This window comes from Zootoca vivipara, chromosome 1, assembly GCF_963506605.1.
Source record: "Zootoca vivipara chromosome 1, rZooViv1.1, whole genome shotgun sequence".
Classification (NCBI taxonomy): domain Eukaryota; kingdom Metazoa; phylum Chordata; class Lepidosauria; order Squamata; family Lacertidae; genus Zootoca; species Zootoca vivipara.
In genome coordinates, this window is record NC_083276.1 from 116,381,691 (window position 1) to 116,407,541 (window position 25,851).

The following is a 25,851-nucleotide window of genomic DNA, read 5'->3' on the forward strand; positions in this document are numbered from 1 at the left end:
GCTCCTGCCCACCTAGCAGTTTGAAAGCACGTCAAGTGCAAGTAGGTAAATAGGTACCACTTTGGCGGGAAGGTAAACGGTGTTTCTGTGCGCTGCTCTGGTTCGCCAGAAGCAGCTTAGTCATGCTGGCCACATGACCCGGAAGCTGTCTGCGGACAAACGGCGGCTCCCTCGGCCTATAGGGCGAGATGAGCGCACAACCTCAGAGTCGTCCGCAACTGGACCTAACGGTCAGGGGTCCCTTTACCTTTACCAGCATGTTTATGGCAGTATGCCGCTTTTTCTGTCATTGCCATTGCAAGCCACCAATTCCTATGCCTCCATCTTTGTTTCTTTTTCGATGCTGCTAAGGTACAACGATCTCCTTCTGCGCTGCCGTGAGCTCGATTCCTGGGCGCAGGATCTCACCCTCCCCAGTGTCGTCTGGATATCAGGCTTTTTCAACCCCCAGTCCTTCCTCACAGGTAGGAAAGCACATCACACAACTCATTAGTAATTTACTGCTACAGTAATTTTTATAATTACTGCCAGGAGGCTTCATTAAATTTGATCTAATGAATAAATATTGTATTTTCAACGTGATTACCAGCACAGCTTAAGCTGTGTGCCATAAACAATTATTTTCCTCAATACACAGTATGTCGGTGACTATATTGATTTTTTTAATTATTTCACGAAGGGTTTACTGTATTTGTATCATGGGGCACTCAATAATGGCTGAACGCGAAGTTGTCAAAGGACATGCCATTGAAAGAGAAATAAAGGAAATAGCAATTGCAAAGAAGCTAAAATACTGTTAGTAAACTTAATAGGTGTATGTGTGCGTGTGTAATATGGGGTGAGAAAAATGGTGTGTCGATTTGTGTGTGTGTGTATTTATAGGTTGGCATCCCAAAAGCTACTTTGCACAAGGTCTTAGGCTAGAGCAGAAAGATTTATTATTTTAACCTTTTGCCATCCTCTGAATAGCACACTTCCATGTCACATAGCATAAGCTGTTTTGGGCACTTTCCTATTTTAAAGGGAGGGGGTGCCGCTTTCAAGAGACAGTTTAAGCAAGTTTAAAACCTTTTTGTCATTTGGGTACAAATAATCCATTTAGCTGCATTTCAGCTTCAAGACATAGCTGCTTAATTCAAGACTCTGTGGGACAAAGCAATGTTTTATTCTGAAATCAGCATAGGCATTAATTCTGGTAGTTGTGGTGGCTGGAGCTTAATTTCCTGTGCAAGCAGCTCTCGGCACCCTGTGGGCTGGTGCAATCCCTGGCACCCACAAATCTGCGTTTAGTGTTTGATCCACAAATTATTGCAAGGCAAGCCCAGATATCATGGTAAAAGACCTACCTTGCAATGGAAATGTCAGCTGTTTAGCATTGCGACCCAAACATCAAGTTCAGAAACATGGCATGATAATACCGTATTTGTCTGTGTACAATGGTTTTTTGCTTTTAAAAATTAGTAAAAAAAACACGGAGGTTGTCGTATACATGGATGATGAATGCACAGGGGTTTGGGCTCGGATTCAGGTTCTGGCATGGACAGCCCAGGATTGGTGTTGGCAGATGTGGGGGGTGGGGTGGGGGAGAGCTTGTGATTGGCGGGGGGAAAAAGCTCAACAACTTTGTGTGCAGTCACCCAAAAAACCTCAACAACTTTGGCCACCTTCCTTGACTGCCACTGATGTTTAAATATATGGCACTTAACATACCAGCGCATTGAATATTTTAAGATAATATCAAAGTAGTTCTGTTTCATGTTTAAAATACAGATGTCTTTATTATGGTTTCAAAAAATTAGGGGTTGTCTTACATATGGGGAAAAGACAGTAATCCTTGCCCAACTTGTCCCACCACTGCATGTAAGATTGCCAAATGCTCCCTTACATTAGATATGGCTGTTCAGCATCCATTGTTTGCCTCTGGCTACCAGTTGCAAGGAATCCCAAGTGTGATGTGTTGACTCTGGTCCCATTGACATGTGGCCGTCCCTGGACTTCTCTCCTGAACCAGCCTATGGAAAGCCGTATCAGAGCAGAGCTTTCAGTGTGGCAGTTTCTTGGGGTGCGGGGGAACGATTGAAACATGCCACGTGGCACAAATTCTCCCATCTTTGTCCACTGGCTGTCGCCATGCCAAGAGCAACATCCAATCAGTCACTGCTCCACCATTTCTCTGCGTAGTTTTGGTATGTTTGCTATTAGGCTAAAAATAAAATGGCCGCAAGGAAACATTTTTGTGGCGCTTCTGAAACGTTTTTCCAGGTCTGTGCCTTTCCTGGCACTGAACTTTGTAAGAAAGCTGGTCTAAAAACCTGTCCACGCCTGACGAAAAGGAACGATTTCTGGTTCCATTGATCTTATGAAGCCACTATATGTATATATATCATGTAAAGTCTAGGGTCCGCCTAGGGCAGGCATCCCCAAACTTCGGCCCTCCAGATGTTTTGGACTACAATTCCCATAATTCCTGACCACTGGTCCTGTTAGCTCAGGATCCTGGGAGTTGTCAGCCAAAACATCTGGAGGGCCGCAGTTTGGGGATGTCTGGCCTAGGACAACGATGGGGAACTTGTAGGCCTCCAGATATTCATTCATTCATTCATTGACACACTCGAATCCCCATCACCCCTGGGCTGCAAGGACTAGGGCTGAAGGGAGCAGGGAGGCCCAACATCTAGAAGGCTGCAGATCCCCTATCCCTAATCTACTGCAGTGGTGCCTATGATTGGAGTACCGGTTCTCAGGCTGCAATACCTTTACCAGGAATGAACCCAGGCAACATCTGCCATGTGGAGCACGTGCTCTTCCTCCCTTCACGGCTCAACTCATATGGTGTCTCCACATTTTCATTTCAGCTGTCATGCAGAGCCTCGCCCATAAAAACGAATGGCCTTTGGATAAGATGCACATAACGGTGGACGTCACCAAAAAATACAAAGAGGAGTTTACGCAGCCTGCTAGAGAAGGGGCATACATACACGGCTTGTACTTGGAAGGTAAGTGGCTTCCAAGTATTTGCACAACTGCTTAAAAAAGGCGACATTTGAAGCTATGGGATGTTTATCTGAAAAGCTTCTATTAAGGCATTATTTTTAAAAATAGAACCGCCTCCCTATTGCCTTCAAATAAGAGTTATGAGTTCTCACCTGTTCCTTCATTTTTTTCCTTTCACGGCCAAGTTTCTCACATTTCTTAATGCAACTTTTGTGTTGAAGCACTAGCCTGTTAGCCATAGGAGACTCCTCTGCCATCGACTGGTGGAGGGGGGGTGGGTCCCCCACGCAGTGCACCCAGCATCAAAACGTAGGACACAGCTTTCAGCCCTACTTCTGCCAGCAGGCTCATAAGCTTTTTTTGGTACCGTAGTAACTTTTATGGGCTTGTTACCAGGCTTTTTTTTAGGGTGAAATCCTATGGTCCTTGAGAGTATTCTAGGGCCAGAGATTTTTGCAAATCACTGATGGAGAATAGTAGTAAAAATGTTTCGATTTAATTATTGCGTTAATATTTTAGTGGTGTGGGTATAATTCTTTACTTGTAAACAGCTTAGAAGCCGTTTTCGCATGCAAGAAGTATGGTATGTAAATACAGTGGTGCCTCGCTTAACGAATGCCCTGCTTAACGAAATTTCCGCTTAACGAAAGGATTTTTCGAGCGGAGGTTGCCTCGCTAGATGAATTCTTTTTATGAAAAATTCGTCTAGCGAATCGCGGTTTCCCATAGGAATGCATTGACATTCAATTAATGCGTTCCTATGGGGAAAAAAATTCAATGCATTCCTATGTGATTCGCTTGACGAATTTTTCGTTATAAGAAAAGACCCATGGAACGAATTAAATTCGTCTAGCGAGGCACCACTGTATGATGGAAACCTCTGTGGCTGCCCTGCAGGGGGTGGGGAAGCTTTGGGTCCATGAAATACAAGGCCCTTCTCTTCTGGGGCCGGAGTTGGGGGTCTAAGCTGGGCTCTGGGTTGGTGGCTCCTCCCCATTGTGCTCCGCTTCTAGGAAGAGTTTATCCAGAGATTATTTTAGCTTTTATTCCTACACCATGGGGGCTGTTTTATTTGGTCAGCTCACCGTAGGAATTTTCCACAAGACACGCTACAAGGCTGGCATCCATTCTAGGCAGGGGTCAGCAATCTTTTTCAGCAAGGGGCCGGTCTACTGTCCCTCAGACCTTGTGGGGAGCCGGACTATACTTTTTTCGGGGGCAGGGAAATGAACGCATTTCTATGCCCCACAAATAACCCAGAGATGCATTTTAAATAACAGCACACATTCTACTCATGTAAAAAGCACACTGATTCCCGGACCATCCGCAGGTTGGATTTAGAAGGCGATTGGGCCGGATCTGGCCCCTGGGCCTTAGTTTGCCTACCCATGATTCAAGGAGTGCTGGTTACCTACCAGTGGAAAGGATTCCTGTCTGAATGCATTATACAACCCTATCAGTTAAGAGGTGTTGGGTGGCACATTACCAAATATAAATGAATGTGCTCTGAAAGAGACCAATAAAGGAAGCAAGGGGCTTTATTTATAAAACTGCATTGTTTAGGGAAAAGAAATATTGATGGCTAAATCCCTTCTCTCTCGATTTTAATTATTGACAGGTGCTTGCTGGGATGTCCAGGGGGGTCACATAGCTGAAGCTTGCCTGAAAGCACCGACACAGGCTATGCCTGTTGTGTTTGTAAGAGCCATCCCCAACGACAGGCAAGAGACAAGGAATATTTACGAATGCCCAGTGTACAAGACAAAACTAAGGGGCTCCACTTATGTGTGCACTTTCCATTTAAAATCAAGGGAAAGGCCAGCTAAATGGATTCTTGCTGGTGTTGCTTTGCTTTTAAGTGTGTGATGATGCGCGAGTCTTATTTCCCAAAACTCTTTGGCATTTCCGTTCCATCCCCTGCTTGCTCCCTCCCCATAGTGACTTTGTGTGCATGCACTACAGCATGGTTTGGGGGTGGGGGGGTGTATTTTTGTTTTTTTAAGGCTGTGCACATTGTGTTGCGACATCCAACTCTGCATTCTCAAGTACTGTCAAGAGTGTGGGCTTTCTCTTCTTGCCTGTTATTATAAAATTGGTTTACCGCCCTCTTCCTGTAGATCTTAGGCGGTTCACAACATAAATTACAATAGAAAAAACCACATAATTTGTGAAAGAATAATAATAATTTAAAACGGCATTGTGCAGTTTTTTCACCTATGCGGTTTTTTCAAACAACTGAACTGGACGAGCCAAATAAATGCACAACTGTTCCAATTTCAACCACTAGCTTCTGCTAGTAGTTTCCTTAATGCCTTGATTATGCAGATGTAGACAAGTGCTCCCCTATCTGCAAGGCTTCTCTCTTGGGGGAGCCGAGCTGTACATCCCTTTGTGTCAGCCTTCCTGAGCTTTGGTCCGCAGATGCTGCTCGACTACAGCTCCCATAATCTCTTGCCTACTGGGGGGTTATAGCCCCAAAACATCTGTGGACCTAGAATTGCTTTTGTGAACACAGAACATTTAGTGTCTTTTGCTGAGGCCTACACACACACACACACACAAAAAAAGCACATGTGCATTAGACAATACAGTGCAATAATACTGACACAAATCACCATGTGCAGGAACTTTAAAAAAAACAACAATTATTTCTAGGCAAGGTTTTTATTATCAAAACTACACTTTGTACATAAGAGCTCTGTAGATCACAGGATCCATTTACAGTATGCATAACTAACAGTAGTCTTTTGCTATCCTTGAAAGAAAGCCAGAGCAGAAATTGCATGGGATCTAGCCTATGTACAACAGCATCTTTGAACAGGTTTTGAACTAGGTTTTCATGTATGATAGAGGAACTTCTACAAAAGGCTGAAAAAGCAGAACGCATGTGAGAATTTTATATCCATGTCCAAAAGAAAGAAAAGATGCAAAATAGCAATTTTGACCTTCCAAAAATGTATGATTGGATAGCAACGCTGCCCCCACATCCTATCCACACAAGGAATAAGGTTTTCAGCAACCATTTTTAATTTACAGTGTCACATATGTAGACAACTGCGGACAGTACAGTGTTACAAGCAAGAACTAAGTGTTAAGTTGCTTGTGTCCAACCAAAAGGACACCTTTTATGTTCTCAAGCAAGTTTAAGGTTTAGGAACACAATTCCTGCCTGTTGTACAAGAGTCCGTATCAGTGTGAAATTTTGTAGCCATTATTAACTCTTTGAAGCGGAAGTCCTGTGGCCTATTAACTAAATGCACTTTTGAAACATACAGGACTATCAGCTTCTCAATCAGTCTAAGCTCACCAACCTAGTCCCTTGTGTGGAGGAGCTATATTATCACGAGCATGAGAGCAAGCTGCTGGCTTATCACCCAGCCAGCATAAGTACAATGCAAGGCTTACGTGTATATAACTATCCCCTGTTCATGCAATGTGCTAGACCCCACACACAATAGGCTCCATGTTAGACATTATGCCCTATGCGTGAGATGGACTAAAAGGACTTGCTCCTGCACGAATCACCCCAAAATTTAAGATGTACATGGTTTTCCATCGCATATTTCAGATCAAGCCCGCAAGCAACACAGTGGCTTACCGTCAGCCAATTTTGTTCATCCTTTTTTAAATCTACTATTCGGAGCACTGTGTAACGTTTATTCATCTATTCATATCATGCTTTATGATGGATAAAAACAACTAACTGCTTTCTTGAGCATGAAGGATAAACTGTAAAATAGCTCTGGACTCAAAGCGGCTCAACCCCCACCAAAACTTTCAGTTTAGGAAATGTCACCTTTGTCACTGTTACCTTCTCCTGCAACATTCCGTTAGGACCAACAGTATTTCCAGTCAGACACCAGATTTGTCTGGTTTGTTGCTAAATCTTCTTTCTGCAAATTTCAACCCTTGTGTGAAGCCACACTGTGGCATAATACACATAACTAATTGCATCCAGCATGAAAGGAAAACTGCTACCTAACGGAATTAGTAATTCACACCCTGTAAAGTGGAACTTCAAATGACACAATGGCTTTTGTTCTTAAGACATAGGAGGGAAAACGAATGCCTGGTTAAAAAACAGCAACCAACCAACGAACACCTTCAAAACGATTAACCTTAACGTCAGTTTTGCCGATGGCCACAGAATCACGTCCAAATTCATTCTTGCATTTCAAGTTCTTGTTTCAGGCTGTAAATTTGATTTTAAAAGGGTGGAATTATTATTTATAAAGAGAAACAAAGATCACCAATAATCCAACCCAGCATTTAGTGAAAAACCCATCCTTCCATCTCTTGTTTTTCATGGCTCTCATTTGTACATGGTGGGCTGAAACTTGAGCCTTCTGCAAAGCATTCATAACATTCACGAATCTGATTGTGCCCTCCAAACAGACTGCCATTTGCATAATGAAAGCAAAGGAAACCAGACTAATGGACTAAATTTTACAGCCAGCAGAACATGCACGCAGCCCTAAAGATAACCCTCTGAGGCCATTCTCTAGGTGCCCCGAGTGCAAAAGGTGGGTACGAGGAAGGAGGGACCCTTTCTATGTGGTGGCACAAGTAAGAGAATGGCCTTCCTCAGACAGGTATGCCTCTTCACCATCCTAAAAACCTTCCAAGGTATTTTGTACTGATGTTATTCTTTGCTGTGCATTTTACTCTGGGCTTTATTCCCTACAGATTCCACTCCTTATGTTTTGTTTTTTGTACCTGTGGGTTCAACTGCTTAGTTGCAAATTGCTCAGAGAACCTTTTGTTAGTAGATAAATAAACGAATGAAAACTACTACAAAAGACAGGAGTTAGGTGGAAAGGAGAGAAACCCAAAGTTACCTTTTCAAGTAAGCATGGACGTTGTCATAGCCATGGTACTTGGCCAGGTAAACAAGCACACCAGTAGCACATCGTCCTTCTCGCTGCCTGCAGAAACTACAGTTGCAGATGCCACGGCAAGGTGGGCAATGCCAGTCCTAAAAGAGGGAGAAAGAAGAGAGGGGAAGGAATGTGTTTATAGTAATTCTGGAACGACTCACTGCTTCGGATTGTAACATTAAAGCATCCATCTATTAAACAAAACACGGGAGCGTGAATGATTTCTTTGTGAACCCTACCCTGTCAAGCGAGCCCAAGGTCATTTGCCGGTGGGAACAGGAGGCACAGAATGCCATTTTTATTAATGGAAAATAACATCGCGGTAGAGTCCCCTTACTCGTCTTAATCCAACTGGAGATCTTGCTGAAACTAACCACTGGCCACATGCCCTTCTCTGGCTTCTCACTCTGGATTCCTCCCCAAGTGGAAGGAGGCTGCATCAAGGGGGTGGGGTTCCTCCTGTGCGCCTGTTGCTCGATCTGGGTGTCAGAGAGGGGAGTAGAGCCAGCAGGACTGGGAGGGCCCTGCCGCTGGCTAGCAAAGGCAACCTCTGCCTCCTCTCTGTCAGAGTCTGCCCTCACACTGTGACTCTCAGCCTCTAACCCTGACCTAGAAGGGCCTCCTTTTCCTGGCCCCCCTGCCCTTGCTTCTAGCACCTCCCAGCTCATCTCTTCCCCAGACTGCTCCTCAAGTGTCCCACCACCAGGATCTGGGGTCTAACTCATCTTCCGTGTCCTCCATGAGGTGGGTTTTGGGGCGGTCGGCTCCCATCACTCTTCCTCATTCAGCCAGTCCCTGACACTGACACACCATCAAAATGAGTATAAATGTTAAGTTTTATCTTACTGGATCCAACAAAGCAGTCCTGACTTCTTCTCCATAGCGGTTGCGTAGGCAAGGCCCACAGAACTGGCCACGCACTCCCATACATTCTGGATTGCGACAGTTTGTCTTGGTGTCTATAGTCTTCTGCCGACACTGATGGCAAGTGGAACCCTGCGAAAAGAACGGGGAGGTCAAATGAAACTGGACTCCTCTTCTTCTCCCACCTATTTCCCTACCTCACTGTCTGACTCAGCAGCAAATCACAGGTTACATACAATTCAGCCACTAAAGTGGAAATCAAGGTGGGAACTGGAGAGTGCAGAAGAACAGGGATGATTCATAATTCAGTTTCCAAAACATGGTTTGGCATTATATCCGAACAACATGTTCTGTTCATTGAAGGACGATGACATTACTAGCCTCGTATCCAGAGGTGCTGCATATTCACAGATCCTCTTAGGTCAACTATCTAACATCAGGGGATTGATACTTCTCGAAGCAGGGTGCTGCCCAAATGCTGTTCAACAGTGTTGTGGGTGGTTACAGGGACTAATGATGGGCAATGCCTGAAAACGCCTTTTTCGCCAAACCTGTACTGCCCCCCCATGTAATTTCATCAGGTGTAGGGCAGGGTGTGTGGCTTGACAGGCCAAATTTGGACCCTAGGTGGGCCAGACGTTCCCCACCTTTGTTCAACGTAAAGCAAAGAAAGCAGAGCGATATGCCTCGTTCTCCCCCTTCCTACAGCTCCAAGTTGCCCCATTAATCTTACTGATCATCTGCAAAGGGTCGGTGACTCTTTCCCAACTCTCCCATAAGACAGGGGTGGGAAACCTATGGCCCCCCTCTGGACACTGTTGGACCTCAACTCCCATCTGTCCAGACCACTGCTCAATGTAGCTGGAGCTGATGGTTTGGAGCCTAGCAACAAGTTCCCCAGTCCTGCCAGAAAGAGCTTCTCGGTTTTGGAATAAGGAGTGGGGAAACTTCTAAGCGTAAGGGGCTATTGCCTAACCACACAGAACATTTAAAGCTTCATTTTATCTGGGCAGAGCAAACGAATATGCTGGTGCAACACTGGCGTTCTTACCGTCGCACGATTATACACTTTATCTCTGGCAGTCTCACAGATACCATTCAACTCTTCCTCAGTAATTTCTTCCACTGGGCGGATAACATGGGGAAGAGTCATAGAACTTTTTCTTCTGGGACCGTCTGATTCATCCTGTAGAAAAGGCCAAAGGCATCAAATTAAATATTTCTCAAGTTTTTGTGGCTACAAAAAAAAAAAAAACCCTCGCCAGTAACACATATGCAGTGGTTTCAATGAGTTTCCGATACATCCATCCTTCAGCTTGCTCGTTTCTGCATGGAGAGGTAGCAGGGGAAATTGCACTAACACACAGTCTCTCCGCAGAAGGCAAGCGCCCCACATTAATGACAGCAGGATGACCCAACAGAAGGAATCATTTCTATGTGCTTCCTCCAAGGACTTTGTGTTGCCGGAAATGTTGTCAACAGTGCTATGTATGAGAACCAATCCAATCACGCCCAACTCTGGGCATGTATACCCCTCTCAACAGATGAAGGAAATCTGTTGTCTCATTGTGGTCTTCATTGCTTAATTAGTTATGTATTCTTCAATGCTTATACAGTGGTACCTTGGTTCTCGAACGTAATCCATTGCGTAAGTCGGTTTGACTCCCGAAACGTTCAAAAACCAAGGTGCGGCTTCCGACTGGCGCAGGTACCCTGGAAACAATAGCCAACAGCTGCATCGGATATTTGGCTTCCGGAAAACGTTTGAAAACCAGAACACACACTTCTGGGTTTTCGGTGTTCGGAAGCCGAAATGTTTTGAGTACCAAGGCGTTCGAAAACAAAGTTTCCACTGTAATTAAAACTGAACTTTAATTTGGGTTTGAACCACCCAAGGTGAAGTTTATATTTTAGGCGTTTCTACTACTTCATGCGCTCTAAATTAGAATAAAATCAACAACTCAGACCTCAGAGTATTCATCAGACATCTTCCTTCTCACTAAGTAGTATGGATCCTCATCCTCATCGTCCTTCTCCGAAACAGGGCTTGGAGGACCTTCGATCAGGGACCTGGATCTTGTGTGAGGCCTGGCACTTCTTTCTGGATTCCTCCTTAAAGAACGCCTGGGAAATGATTTCCTTGGAGATCGCTGAGGTTTCTGTAATAAAGGACCAAAAAAACCCATCAAATCACACCATACAGAAATAAAATTTTCATTGTTTTTCCATCTCTTAGCTACAAGCTCTTTATATACTAACAGTGCATTTCTAGGCACAATTTTAATGCACCATGTTCAATGAAGTTTACTCCCAGGTAAGTGTGCACAACACTGCAGCCTAAACCTCAATTCAGGCATCATTTACTTAAATTATCTATAAACTGCATATTTGGAATAAAAATGTAAGAAAAGGCGTAAGAAAAAAACCACAAGGCACAATTAACATAAAAACATACTAGTACAGTAAAATAAATAAATAATAATGACTGGTTGGTGGGGGAAAAACATTTTGAAGGCCTGTCTAAACAGGACCAGTTTTAAAAGACATCTAAAACAGGCACCCCCAAACTTGGCCCTCCAGCTGTTTTGGGACTGCAACTCCCATCATCCCTAGTTAACAGGACCAATGGTCAGGGGTGATGGGAGTTGTAGTCTCAAAACAGCTGGAGGCCAAGTTTGGGGATGGCTGATCTAAAACAATTGGCCCAACACATGGCCCTCAGTGCCTTTTTTGGCAGCCCTCAGCAACATTTGACCCCCTCCCCCAGGTCTTGGTGCTGCCTTCCCAAAGCCTTAAGTGAGGCACTGGGTAGCACTTTCCCAACTTTAGGAAGGAGCTGGGAGGACTCTGGGACCCTGCCAGAGCCCTGTGCCCCCTTCTCAAAGCCCAAGACCTCACTTGGCCAGCTTTGGGAAGGCAGTAGGAGGGCTTGGTGGGGATGTCAAATTTTGGCCCTGCTCCTTCCACCCCTGGGCAACAAGCCCATGGGTTCCATGTTGAAGTACTCTTGCGGACAAGTTGGTATAAAATGTTGGGCTGCCCTGATCTGAAAGAAATGAGGGATGATTCCTTCCCGATTCCTACTGGCAGGGTATCCCACACTAAGGGCTGGCTCCTTGGAAAGGCCAACCAAACCTTAGGAGCATGGATTAAGTGCCCCCATTGGATGATCTCAGTGATCAAGTTAAAAGTGTAAGGAACCAGACACTATGTTTTCTGCTGGCTGTACTTCAGAACCCAAACCATGGACTGGCTTCCAAATAAAATAGATACCACACTGAACCATGGTTAGGCTTCTTTAACCATGGTTTACCGTGCTGTACTAAATGGGCTCAATTCACGATCAGCGGAATACAAGGCAGAAGGGTGCAGCCCTAGACAAACTAAGCCGGAGGAGGCAAGGGGAAAACCAATAAACAATGGCATACGGTTGAGTATTGGCAGAAGTGAGAAAACCACATCGGTCTTACAGTTTCCTTCTCTGCCTCACAAACTCATGCACAGAAGTCCTTCCACTACAGGTGTTGGCATGAGACCTCAGAACGGAATACAGACTTCCAGCTTCCCAGCGGCTTTCTCAGTGGGGCAGAGCAAAGGCAATAGCCTCCCGTCAGCAGCATCGCTGCCACTTACCAGAACAGTGAGGGGAGAGGCAGTGGCAAGGTCAGGGCTGTGCAGTGGCATAGGCAGCAACACTGCATTGGCTTTACCGGTGTACCGCACAACCCCAACCACCACACCATCAAAATCAATGGGCTTGAGCATACAAAGCGGACTTCAGTGACCGTTGACTATCATCCAAATACTGTTTGCACGCAGGCAAAGTTAGGAGATCAGTTATTTGAACTTCAGACTCATTTTTATTGGGTGTGCGCCCACGCAAGCACGTAGGTAAAATATGCAACTGAACAGGACTTTGCTTCGTTTGTTTTAGATATAGAGACTTGCAGGTGCTTTTAACTGAACTGAAGTATTAGGGAGTGACCAATTTAAAAAACCAACAACTAGTAATAGCAGGTGGCGGCATGTTTTATCACATCATTAAGTTCTAAGGAACTGGAATTTGCTGCATTTGGCTTAAAAAGTTACAGTGGTACCTCGGGTTACAAACACCTCAGGTTACAGACTCTGCTAACCCGGAAGCAGTACCTCGGGTTAATAACTTTACCTCAGGATGAGAACAGAAATTGTGTGGAGTAGCGCGGCAGCAGCGGGAGGCCCCATTAGCTAAAGTGGTACCTCAGGTTAAGAACGGTTTCAGGCGCCACTACCGAGAAGGCCCTCTTGTCTAGTTCCCTGCAACTTGGCTTCTCGCAATGAGGGAACCGCCAGAAGGCCCTCAGTGCTGGACCTCAGTGTCCGGGCAGAACGATGGGGGTGGAGACGCTCCTTCAGGTATACTGGACCGAGGCCATTTAGGGCTTTAAAGGTCAGCACCAACACTTTGAATTGTGCTCGGAAACGTACTGGGAGCCAATGTAGATCTTTCAAGACCGGTGTTATGTGGTCTTGGCGGCTGCTCCCAGTCACCAGTCTAGCTGCCGCATTCTGGATTAGTTGTAGTTTCCGAGTCACCTTCAAAGGTAGCCCCACGTAGAGCGCATTGCAGTAGTTCAAGCGGGAGATAACTAGAGCATGCACCACTCTGGCGAGACAGTCTGCAAGCAGGTAGGGTCTCATCCTGCGTACTAGATGGAGCTGATAAGACAGCTGCCCTGGATACAGAATTGACCTGCGCCTCCATGGACAGCTGTGAGTCCAAAATGACTCCCAGGCTGCGCACCTGGTCCTTCAGGGGCACAGTTACCCCATTCAGGACCAGGGAGTCCTCCACACCCACCCGCCTCCTGTCCCCCACAAACAGTACTTCTATCTTGTCAGGATTCAACCTCAATCTGTTAGCCGCCATCCATCCTCTAACCGCCTCCAGGCACTCACACAGGACCTTCACTGGTTCCGATTTGAAAGAGAGGTAGAGCTGGGTATCATCCGCATACTGATGAACACCCAGCCCAATCCCCCTGATGAGCTCTCCCAGCGGCTTCATATAGATGTTAAAAGGTACCACTGTAATCTGTAAATGACTTTTAAAAAACCAACAAATAAATGATTGAGACTTACCAAGGTTGGAGTTGCCAGGGGACCTTTCCTTGTAAAAATTCCAGGCACGTTTTTTAATTCTGCCATTAGTTTTGCAAGCTGTAAAGGGAAACATAGAATATAAGTGGTTTTGTGTCAGGAAGTTTATGCTACTATAGGATTTTGATGGGACGTTAATTTAGAAACATCTCGCAAAGGATTGCCACGCCAGTGCTAGTGGGCCTTAGGTTGGTGGCGCTCCCTGTTCAGCAGTGGAAGGGCTTTTCTGAATGGGGTGGGGAGTGAGAGGTGCTCAATTATGTTCTGTGTGTGTGACTCAGAGATACATTTGAGCAGAGCCAGCCCTTCTTCACTGAAGCCTTTTGGAACTGGTTCCTGATGGGAGTCCAGCCTGAGACTAACAATTCAGAAAGTGTACAAGGGCTGTTTAAGAGGTTGTTTAAACCAGGAAGATGGACTGCACTAGGTAGGTGGTTGGATAAGTCATATTTCAAACAGGTTCACAGTCACTTGATTGCAATTTCAGAACTTTTCTAAGAATAGTAACAAATAAAACTGGGTAAAAATATTTTGAATGAAGCTGAGTGGCATCTAGAATACCGTATGCAAATGGAGCATTAAGAAGTGGCACATGTTTTTTATTAATGCAGTGGAACTTTAGCTCATTTCAAACGAGAATTATGTTACAACTTGGTCAAGAGAAAACAGCAACAATTCAACATGCATGAGAACATTTCTTTGTACCTACCATGGCCTTATTCTCCTTTATATTTAAAGCCCTTTTCTCTAAGAATTTGGGGCCTCTTTCTTCATCGGAATCAGAGTCCAATTCCAGTTCGGCGGGAGGTTCTGGGTCTAAAATTATTTCACTCTTCCCCCTCTTAGATCTTCGAAGTGGAAACGTCATAGCAACTTTAAGAGGAACAGAGCACTTCCGTGGCCTCTTACATGAAAATTTATCTTCGTGGCTCATATTTTTCTCCGAGTGTGTATCCAGTTTCTATTCAGGGTTTTTTAAAAAAAATGGGAGTTATGAATTCAAGAGTCAGTTATGGTTGCAATAGGATCCACCATCTCAATTATGGCTTCTCAGAACCATTCCAAATTCAAGTGCATTTACAGCAACAACCAAGGTTAGTTTGCAGAAAGCACAAATTGTCTCACTGACCCGGTTTCGAGGAAGCCACCTCAGTCTCCCTTCAGAGTAACTTTGCTATTTTTTTAAAAGGTCCAAAACCAAAACTTCTATTTTAGAAGACCCAAAATAGTAAAACAGGGAAACTGCAATGCAGCATATAACTACAACACAGCGATCAAATCACATGCTGCTCACATTATTATTATTAGTAGTAGTAGTAATGTACCACCCTATGCTCACAGGTCTCCACAATAACACCTACCAGCCCTCATTGGGCATCATTATTGCTAAAACCTTTTTTCCTTTAGCAAGGAGCAGCCTCATGTCCAACGCAGGGCTGCATGTGGCAGAGAAATGCTTCTTTTTGCCAGTTGGCAAGCCTCACGCTCACCCTCAAGCCCTTCTCTGTGTACCACCTCCATGAGAAGCCTGGAGGGTGGGGCCACACAAGAACAGGCCTGTTCTGCGGTGGCTCCATTTGTAGAATGTTCTCTCCAGTGAGGCTCTCCTGATGCCATCATTATATACATTTAAGACCCAGGCGAAATCTTTCTTTTATAACCAAGCCTGTGGCCTTTGAAAAGTGGTTGGGGTGGTGGTGTTCTAATATATTTCTGTTCCTCTGGGTTTCAATTTATCGATGTGGGTTTGTTTTTTTGTCTGTCTGTCTGGTCGTGAACTGCTTAGGTTGCCCTGGGCAAGATAAAGCAACTGACAAATTCAATAAACAATAATTAAATGTGAAGTCAGGTGTGGGCAGGAAAAGGCATGGCTGCAAAAGAAGAACAAAGAGACATAAAGAGCACACCTGATTACTTCTTGGCAAGTGAGGCTTTCTGTGAGCACTAATCAGCTGATCAGCGCAGGACAGCTAGTCTCACTGGGATTGGCTACCCAAAGCAGAGTTTGCTACAAATGCCAATATTATTTGATTTAACCTGAACAAGGGAGCAGACTGCTTCCATGTGCAATCACTCGCTGGCTCTCGATTCCCAGACTTACAGCACAATCCTAACCATGTCTACTCAGAACTAAGTCCTACTGAACTCAATGGGGTTTGTTCCCAGGTAAGTGAGATTAGGATTTGTAGCTTTAGTCAAATCATCCTGCATTAGCTTGCACATGGAAGCAGTGTCGGCATGCACATGCAGTGTTAATGCAATTAGCAAAAACTGTACAACTCACCAGCACATCCTGAATCTCACTTTCTGAAAAACCACAGAAGGATTCATCATCCGAATCCTCATAAAAGATTTTTACTATCTCCTCTGCAACTTCTGGCTTGAAGCTTCGTTTCTTTAAAAAAGAATAAAGTACACTAGGTGTTTCTCTTTTTCTTTCTTTCCCTCTTTTTAAAGAGAACCTATTTTCCATAAACTGTTCAGAGAGCAAATCACATTTTACAAGTGCACTACAAGAGAATAGCTTTTGTAACAAAGAAAAATGTTTCAGGGGGTTTACAAATGGTTTCAGAGCTGTTACAGCAAATCATCAGGCATGTTAGGTTAGGCGACATTTCAAAAGGATAGAATAAGTGGCTAATCTGCCTCCAACAATTACTACCTAGAAGCACAAGGGGGAAAGCGAAATGAAATTACAGTACATACTGTATATTCACAACTGCTGTATAGAAATGTAAGCAAAGCATTTTAATCACGTATGGGGCATTTTTCAGCATCGCACATGCAATTCTGTTTATTCTCGCACTTTTTACTTACCGTGTTTGCAAAATTATCAGAGCCAAAACTGTCACAACTGTCATCAGAGGATGAAGAGGTTTCCATGGGGATCAGTTTTGTATTGCGGAATGCTGTGGGCTTCTTCCTTCCCTACAAAATGAAGATGGTAGTTCAATTAGGTTTCTATAATAAGATTAGTTCTCTAGATCAATCTCACAATGCTTAAACTTGACTACATTACCGGTAGATAGCAAAGAGCTGTTACATACTAGGACTGCATCACAAAGCTAACCTTTTCACCCTATTCTGCACTACAACTAGGAGTAAAAATTAGGCATTTTATTTATTAGGCAGGGGGCATTTTCACCATATATATTTACATAGGAAAATTTTGGGCAGGATTCAAGTCCCGCTACCAGAAGCCTAGCATATCAGGGCTTTCCCCTCCCTTCCCCCTGTGTACACCATAAAAGTGAGGTCAGGAGAACCACAAAAACAAGTGCATCAGAAGAGGGGAGATTGCTTAGTCTGGGGAGATGAAAAACTTGCACAGAATGATTGCCATAGTACTAAGTTGAATTCCTCCCATAATCTTCAAGTGTCTTGTCAACAGGCATTGTAGGGTTTTTTTTGGATTCAATCATCCAGTCTAAAACAAAGATTTCAGCTGTGTCTTACATTTCTAAAATGCAAAACGTATCTATCAGTTCCAGTTATTGAAGCAATAGCATGATAAAAAAACAGGAAATGTGCCTTTTTCTTGTTAAGTTTGCCAACCTTTTTCGTTTGACTGTTTCAGCCAATGGAAGCTGTGCTTTCTCATCCAACCTACTCTTTAACACTCCCAAACACTTCAGCCACAAATTTTAATTAACCCAGATTTGGCAGTAGCATGGCAAATTCAGTCTGTGGTTGCGCAGCTGAAGAGTTATGTGAAGCGGCTCTTATTGCAGGTTACAAGTTCTGTCCACCAGGTAAATGAGCCATTAGGTGAGTTACCAATCCAACTCTAGAGTTCAGAGGTGTGTTCCACACATAATGCCTGGATATGCAAACTTTTTGGACATTTTTGGAAACCAAGACAAACTATTATATGAAACCCTTTTTCGCCCACTTAAGTTTACCGCTGTACATTATCACTTATGCACTGAAGCCTTTCAAGATTTCCTCAAATATCACTGCATCCTTATCAGACTCTCTTCACTTTTACTTAACTATTTTATGTAGCCATACATGATAACACACTGCACTCTAACTGAAGAAAGGGTTTGGGCTACAGTCCCATACACACTTGGCTAACACGTTTAAGTCGCAGGAGAAATTCTTACTCCTACATAAATGTGGTTGTTCACAATAATTGCATTTTTAAAAAAATTAAAGAAATTAAGATAAACGCCATCACATATTTTGTATTCAAAATGCATGGAGCCAAAGCACTTTTTGCAAAGCTCCTGCAAATGATCCAGGATGTTAAACATCAACCATGTCAGAAAACTGTCTAAACCAAGCACACCAGCACAAAACAAAACCAGATAGATGAGTGACAATAAAATTAAGTGTAAACATGAAGCACAGGATCCTTCTATAGTCTACCACAGGCATGTCCAACAGGTAGATCATGATCTACTAATAGATCACTGGACGTCTGTGGTAGATCACTGGCTCCCCCCAAAGAAGCTCAGCAACTTTGGCTCCCCTAAAAAAAGCTCTACATCTTTGCCCTGAAGCCCCCAAAACAGGGCTTTCCTTCCTAAAAAAAGCTCAACAACCTCGACCTGAACCCCCCAAAAGGGGGTAGATCACTGCCAGTTTTTAACTCTGTGAGTAGATCGCAGTCTCTTGGAAGTTGGCCACCCCTGGTCTACCAGATGAACTCAATGAAGCTTATTTCTGAGTGGACAACAGTTGTGGGCAAAAGATTGCAGCGCTAGTAATAGTTTTCTCAAATCCCTACCAATATAGTTTGGAAAGTGCAAAAGTAATTCCCACAGCATGCAGACCTTTAAAAAAAATGTATAGGAATTCTAAAATTTGAGAGGAACACATCCAAAGCACAGACTTTAGTATAACGTTTATCGTTCTAAAGATTCTTCCTCAGATGTGTTGCCCATTCAATTCAATGGAGCTTAACTGTGAGCAGCTAAGTTTAAAATTAGGAGGCAGGCTAAGGTGGCAAAGAAAACAGCTGGTGCGGTACAGGGTGAAGGTGTCAACTTTTAGGATTACTGGACTATTTATCAGAAAGCAAGTGTGGTATAGTGGTTAGAGTACAGGGCTAGGACTTGGGAGACCAGCTGTGAAACTCATCTGTGAACTTCTCCTATAAGCCAATCACTTATATCTCAGTCCAACCTACGCCCCAGGGTCAATGTGAGGCTAAACATGTGGAAGTGAAAAGCCATATACAGGGTTCTGAGGTCCTTGGAGCTAGGGCAATTTTTTAAAATCCAAGTGGTCAGCATAAGTGAACCAGCAAGTAATTAAGAAGTTTATTCTCGTATCTGCACCGTATTAGGTGCTCTGAGAAACATGCAAGTAACCTTGTCAGGCCTTGAAGGAATTTCAAGCTAGACCCATGTTTCCCAGTTTCTGGACTACAATTCCCATCATCCCTGACCACTAGTCCTGCTAGCTAGGCATAATGGGAGTTGTAGTCCAAAAATAGCTGGCGACCCAAGTTTGGGAAACACCAGGCTAGACAAAGCTATCAGACAAGGCAAGTGTTCTGAACCACTTATTTCCTTTGAAATCTGTTCTTCCAAGTCCTTGGCTCCATCCCGATGCACAAAGAAGCAATAAATTAGCAAAACCTTGTCTGGGCGGACTAGCGACTGTCCTTTCCAATGCGTTTTTGTAACAAGAAAGACATAAATCTGTGATTAAGGTATTTCCGGGGGGGGGAGCTGCTTTCAGGCCTGAAAACAAGCCTCCCAGGCAGGCCAGACCCTGTTCATTAATTAAACTCTACAAGTAGGCAAAGACTTTGAACAAGTAGAGTAAGTACAAAGAAGGACTCAAGGCCTCTCTCTGCTACTCCCCATTTGCTCCAATGGCCGTTTCAGCTGCTTGCGCTGCGGGTTCTTCCTCAAAGCAGCTACTTAGCCCCCCCCCCCCTTTGCGGGAAGCTGGAACTTTACAAAACTGTATGCACCTTCGCCAGCCCCATAGCTGCCTCCTGGACCCCCCACAGCCCGAGCAGGCAGCGACCACGCGGGCCACGCCTAACTCTGAATCCGAAAGTCCCGGGCGGCTCACGTGGCTGGTGGGTGGGCGGAGAGAAGATAAAAGCGCTATGGGGGAGCGCGCTAAAGAGCGGGAAAAGAGGGGCTCGCCCCCCTCCGCTGCCTTGCGGGGGAGGAATAAGAGGCCCTCCTCCATCTTTTGCATGAGCGGAATGGAGTATACGCACGATATTGCTCCCCTGAATTGGGAGTGGTCCCATTTTTCTCCCTCAGAAGCCTTGCAGCTGGAAAAATATCCCGGGACAAGAGGGGAAGTAACCACCGGGGGAGGGGGATTGGGGAGAGACGTTTTGCTATGGGAAAAGGTTTGGTCAGGCTGGCGGAAGCACGGCTACCTATTTAAGAAGCACACCCAAAAAGGCTGTTTTTGGCTTACTCCAAAGCAAGCACCATGGGGCTGCCTTCCGAGTCGGCGCGTGCAGTTTTTGCAGGATCCTGGGACTGCGCTCGCTCGCTCTCCCCATTCAAAACTGCAGGGGATTCCGGGGGATGCAATGCTTAAAACATTATGGAAGATGGGACGCCCATCAAACACGCTCCCTTCTCCTTGGTAGGGCGCCCGGAGAACAAGACACCGGGGCTAAACCGAAACTAGTCACAGCTTGCCTTAAAAGCCAGCCGCCTTCCTCCACCTATTTCGACAGACCCAGAAATCTCAGTACTGCTCCACAAACTTGTTAGTTGCTAGAACCAAAATAGACTCTCCCCGGGTGTATTTCTAGCGCGTGGTTTTTGTTTTTGTTTTACTTATTATTCGCTCTTCAGTTCCCAAAAACGTACGCATGATTCCAGCGTGAATGGCGCGATCCTGATCCATGTATTGGTTTTAAAAAAAAGCCCTTGAAAAGAGAGCGGCTCGCGCACACCTTGCAGAGGAACGCGCGCATCTAGCATGGCCGCGATCCAAAAGCACGCTTTCACGCGATTCCAAAATAGAGCAAATAAACAACAAAACAAAACCAACCCCGGCTATGCTTGCATTTTTTTAAAAATCCCACAACGCCCCACGTTTCAGAGTTCATTCCCTCTTTTAAAGCAGTTTGTGGGACCTTTTCCAACTTAGGGATTTAAAATGCCCGGTGAAGAGCATATACCGTATATAAAAAACTAAGTAAAAATTGCTGTGGCTGAAAAGGGTCTCTGGAGGCTGCGCCTGTTCTCTTCACCCACGCAGCCCCCCATCCTATGTATTTGTACTTGCAAGCCAATTCCGGGGATTCCAGCGGAACTTAGTGGCCCCTAAATCTTAATTCTCACCCCGACGTCCCTACCTGCAGGCCGAAGGGGTCCATGCTGCCGACTGCGGAATTGCCACCCGAAAAACACAGCGCGACCTCTTTTCGCGGGACGCAGGAGGTAAAGACCAAATGCTCCGCCGACTCGCGCCAAAGCTGCTTGAGGGCGGGGATTACGCGCAGTTTTCCCCGCCAACTGTTGGAGTCCTGGAAGATCCAGAAAGAGGTCTGCCGTATCCTGCTCTTTGCCACGGAGCTCAGGCGCGAGCAATGTATTCGTTCTCCCTGCAAAGCCCGCAGCCCAAACGCGGATAAATTGCGCGTGACTGCGGAAAAGACCTTTCCCCGCTTTAAATTTTTTTCCTCTGGCGTTTTTTGTGGTGCCGCAAGGACCTAGCTCAGTGGCGCGAAATAAGCAATGAAGTATTTGCATAGAAGGAAAGGGGAGGGGAGGGGGGAGGCCGAGCCGCATGCACACCCCGGGAGGAAATTGCTTTCTGCAAGTTTAGAAGAGGTTCTGCAGCTATTCTGGCGTATAAAAGTTGTTTGCACTGTCGCAGGATTGCGGGCAATCCCTCAAAACTATGGGGGTCTCTACCTTAATTCGCCATGCTATATTTAATTGGTTCCAGGAAAAGCTGATTCCTGCAACGTTGCTAGATCATTTTAAAGTGATGCAGCCTAAAACAATTAGCTAAAATGGAGTCCCACTTAAAAAAAACAAGAAAAAACAGCCGCGCAAAAACAAAACGAAAGTAGGACTAAAATGCTGTTTCATAGGCATACACAATATGCGTTCCTTCAAACTTACCTTTTGCACATAATTTTATACAAACATAAAATCGAGACTCCAGCAGTGGTGGTGTGACTTGCTCTACCTAGGTATTTTTTTAAAAAAAGGCATGCAATTAACATTTGAATACATTTAGGCTGCAGTTCTGTAGGCTATTAAGTTCTGTTGATTTAAGTGAGGCTTACTCCTGAGTAGATGTGCACAGAAATATGCTGGTTGACCTAGCCTACAGCATTTCATTTGCAATGGTAAAAGTGTACAGTAATACTGAAAGTCTACACACTTCAGAAATGTAGCTAAAAGTTCATTATAAGTGGCTTCAGGGATGACTGCTGAAAGTTACACTTTTCTGTGTTTTATTTTCACCCTTGCTTTCTAGAACACAGTCTTAAGGGCACACACTGATTTGGAGTTGAGCAAACTCGGGCCTCACTGCACGTGTGTGGCACACACACAAGCCACATAATCTGTAACACGACCCAGGCATGATCCAGAAAACAGAAATCTTACACAGCCCAAATCACAATAGAAAACCAGGAGTATGTAAACTCTCTGAGGGTTATTATTCCTTGTGGGCATGCTGCAGCAGGCTGACATGTAAAAGAATCAACATTTTAAATAAGCCCTTAATTACATACTTACCTGCACCATTGGCTTCTCAAAGTGCAGGCAAAAGCAAATGAACCGAAAAGAGCTCTCTAGAGACTAGACCACACTTAATTCTTCCAAATCCACTTTAGCTCACAAATGCTTTTCGTATACCGAAGAAAAGTGATTGTTTCTGCTTTTTGGAAAGCTTAAAAAAAATGCTTATAAAGTGGAAGGGACAGATAAGAATTGTTTTTCAACCAGCTACCAATCGTCATTGGAACTGTCAACAAACTAGTTGCTATTGGAAATACTGTGATAATCATGCAGCCAAGTTAATAAATTTTAGGTTAAGCGAGATTGACATTTTAAGTGCTGGCTGGGTTTTGTTCATAACTCCAGAGCCTGTGAAGATCTTCAGCTCAGGCCCTGTTTTAGTACTGTGTTTATGTTTATCAGCTGCAATAGGTTCTTTTAGAGCTGTTCCTCTCACATCCTAGCTGCAAGGCACCCAAACACACCTGTATATTCTACAGCTTTTCCCAAGTGAAAACAGTGACATGCGTTGTTTGTAACACTCCATTTCTCCTTCCAAAGTTACACTTTACAGCCCTGTCTTCTCCACTGGTATAACTACACCGTCAAAGGCTGGTTAATTGCATTTACTCCGCGGTAGCCTACTAAATACAGAGTTAAAAACCAAAAAGGTGTTGTTGTTTTTATAAGGCCATAAGATGAGCCCTTTCGAATCTGACAGAGACCTATTTTGTCCTTTACAGTGGTACCTTGGTTTTCAAACTTAATCCGTTCCAGAAGTACATTCCAAAACCAAAGCGTTCCAAAACCAAAGCGCACTTTCCCATAGAATGTAATGCAAAAACGGAGTAATCCATTCCAGACTTTTAAAAACAACCCCTAAAAGAGCAATTTAACATGAATTTTACTATCTAACGAGACCAGTGATCCATAAAATGAAAGCAATAATCAATGTAGTGTACAGTCATACCTCAGTTTAAGTACGCCTCGGTTTGAGTATTTTCAGTTTAAGTACTCCGTGGACCTATCTGGAACGGATTAATCCACTTTCCATTACTTTCAATGGGAAAGTTCGCTTCAGGTTAAGTACGCTTCAGGTTAAGTACGGACTTCCAGAACCAATTACACTCATACCTCGGGTTAAGTACGCTTCAGGTTGAGTACTCCGCGGAACCGTCTGGAACAGATTAATCCACTTTCCATTACTTTCAATTGGAAAGTTCGCTTCAGGTTAAGTACGCTTCAGGTTAATTACGCTGACTTGGTCGTGTCCACAGAATGGAAGATGGCAGGTTCCCCAAGGATGTGCTCTGCAAGGGAGCTGGTTTCAGGCACCAGGCCCATTGGCAGACCAACTCTGTGTTACAAAGATGTATGCAGACCAATTGTGTTTGTAAACCCAGGTTTGTAAACCCAGGTTTGTAAACCCAAGTAAGATAGTATTGTGGATGATTAAAATTAAAATTTGTTCTTACCTGTACTGATGATAGTCCTTGTTTGGATGGGGGCTTTTATCCATTTCCGCACTCATCAATCAATCAATCAATCAGTAGCTGTGCTGGGTTCTACACAGTCACAAAAACAAATTAACCAAAAAAGCCTCAAAAACAAAAACGCAAAATAGCAAAAACAAAAGCGCCAAACTTAATCCGTTCCAGAAGTCTGTTTGACTTCCAAAATGTCCAAAAACCAAGGCGCAGCTTCTGATTGGTGCAGATGCCCCGGAAACAATAGTCGACTGCAATAGACATTCGGCTTCCGAAAAACATTCGAAAACCGGAACACTTACTTCCGGGTTTTGGGGGTTTGGGAACCAAGGCTTTGAGTACGAAGGCGTTTGAGAACCAAGGTACCACTGTATTCTCTTACAACTAGTATTCAGAGACAAACAACCTCTGACAGTGGAGGTAGAACATAGCCTTCATAGCTAGTAGTCACTGATAGTCTTATTCCCCATGAAGTTCTCTAATCCTCTCAATGCCATCCAATATTCTTGCATTGCAGGGGACTGGACTGTATGGCTCTTGTGGTCCCTCCCAACTCAACACCTCTAAGGTTCTAAATTGGCTGCCATCACTATACGTTGTGGGAGCGCTTTCTTTTGTCTGCCCCAAATGCTCCAGTCTTCAGCTTCATTGGATGACACCAGTTCTCTCATACCTGTAAGAAAGGGAATCATAGAATTGTAGAGATGGAAGGGGCCACAAGGGTCATCTAAGTCCAGTCTCCTGCAGTGCAGGAAACTTTGGCTCAATGTGGGGCTCGAACCCACGACTCCGAGGTCAAGAGTCTCATGCTCTTACCAACTGAGCTATCCCAGGATCTACTTTCTTCACACCACACGTAACTTAATTGTGTACACCTCTGTCATGTTATCCCTTTACTCACTATTTTCTAAATTAAACCCCCCAAATATTGTAATCTTTCTAAAACTGGGATTTTGTTCCAGCGCTTTGATCACTTTGGTCGCCCTTTTCTGAAGCTTTTCCATCTCTACAGTATCCTTTTTGAGGTGAGGCAATCAGAACTATACACATTATAGTTTTACCACAGGTTTGTATAACTGCATTGTGTTATTTGGCACTTTTGTTTTCGATCAGTTTCCTAATAATCCCAGGCATGGAGTTTACCTTTTGCACCGAGTCAGCATCTTCATAAAGCTATTCAAGGTCTCATTCCTGGCCAGTCACCATCAAGTCAGACCACATGTGAAATTATATGTGAAATTGGGGTCCCGTCCCCCAGTGTGCATCACTTTGTACTTTCTTACATTAAACTGCATTGATGTTAAAGATGCACTAGTTGAACATGATTGTTGTGAAATATATTATTAGCAATTCAAAATATATTTTAGTAGGATGAGGGCTAACATTTTTGGTGCACTAAAACAACACATTACAGTTCAGCACCTCTTGGGCTCCAGAAGACATTTACCCATTCCATTCTGTGCCTTTATGATATGGTATTCTGGGTTATTGTCATTCCCTGGTGAGTTATACAAGTTATATACTAAGGTAGGACCCCTGAAGGGTTAAGTCCAGTCAAAGGCGACTATGGGGTGCAGCACTCATCTCGCTTTTCAGGCCGAGGGATCCAGCGTTTGTCCACAGACAGCTTTCCGGGTCATGTGGTCAGCAGGACTAAACCGCTTCTGGCGCAACAGGACACTGGGACAGAAGCCAGAGCACACAGAAATGTCATTTACCTTCCCGTCGCAGTAAAGGTAAAGGGACCCCTGACCATAGACAACTCTGGGATTGTGGCGCTCATCTCACATTATTGGCCGAGGGAGCCGGCGTACAGCT

The 25,851-nt window shown here is 44.4% G+C and overlaps 3 protein-coding genes across 5 annotated transcripts in view; 1 reads left to right on the plus strand and 2 right to left on the minus strand.

Annotated features, from left to right (window-relative positions):
* LOC118083835 (dynein axonemal heavy chain 11-like) overlaps window positions 1-4,860 on the plus strand; it is a 240,858-nt gene extending 235,998 nt beyond the window's left edge. The window contains exons 80-82 of the mRNA XM_060272909.1: window positions 352-464; window positions 2,856-2,996; window positions 4,613-4,860. Coding sequence (XP_060128892.1) covers window positions 352-464; window positions 2,856-2,996; window positions 4,613-4,860 — 502 coding nt within the window. The remainder of the gene's footprint in view (window positions 1-351; window positions 465-2,855; window positions 2,997-4,612) is intronic.
* MAP3K20 (mitogen-activated protein kinase kinase kinase 20) overlaps window positions 1-25,851 on the minus strand; it is a 342,609-nt gene that overhangs the window by 200,741 nt on the left and 116,017 nt on the right. The window lies entirely within an intron of this gene.
* Window positions 5,630-25,531, minus strand: CDCA7 (cell division cycle associated 7). Of its 3 annotated transcripts, none has more exons than XM_060281112.1 (10): window positions 24,022-25,531; window positions 16,692-16,802; window positions 16,159-16,269; window positions 14,584-14,835; window positions 13,857-13,934; window positions 10,703-10,894; window positions 9,787-9,921; window positions 8,718-8,867; window positions 7,833-7,969; window positions 5,630-7,186 (listed from the first exon to the last, which is right to left on the minus strand). In XM_060281112.1, the coding sequence occupies exons 2-10, from the start codon at window positions 16,755-16,757 to the stop codon at window positions 7,156-7,158; spliced, it is 1,152 nt and encodes a 383-aa protein (XP_060137095.1). In that variant the 5' UTR covers window positions 16,758-16,802; window positions 24,022-25,531; the 3' UTR covers window positions 5,630-7,155. The 3 variants fall into 3 exon arrangements, with proteins under 3 accessions (XP_060137095.1, XP_034991039.2, XP_034991046.2); XM_035135148.2 differs by lacking the exon at window positions 24,022-25,531 and adding an exon at window positions 21,166-21,448; XM_035135155.2 differs by lacking the exons at window positions 16,159-16,269; window positions 24,022-25,531 and adding an exon at window positions 21,166-21,447.

What these genes read in the sequence shown, in the direction of transcription:
- CDCA7 (XM_035135148.2), bottom strand. Translation starts at nt 21,186, where the DNA reads ATGGACCCCTTCGGCCTGCAG. An exon ending in CTGATAATTTTGCAAACACG is followed by an intron (nt 16,270 to 16,691) that starts GTAAGTAAAAAG and finishes TCTTTTTTAAAG; the next exon opens with AAACGAAGCTTCAAGCCAGA. An exon ending in AAGTGTATAATCGTGCGACG is followed by an intron (nt 8,868 to 9,786) that starts GTAAGAACGCCA and finishes TTCTTTTCGCAG; the next exon opens with GGTTCCACTTGCCATCAGTG.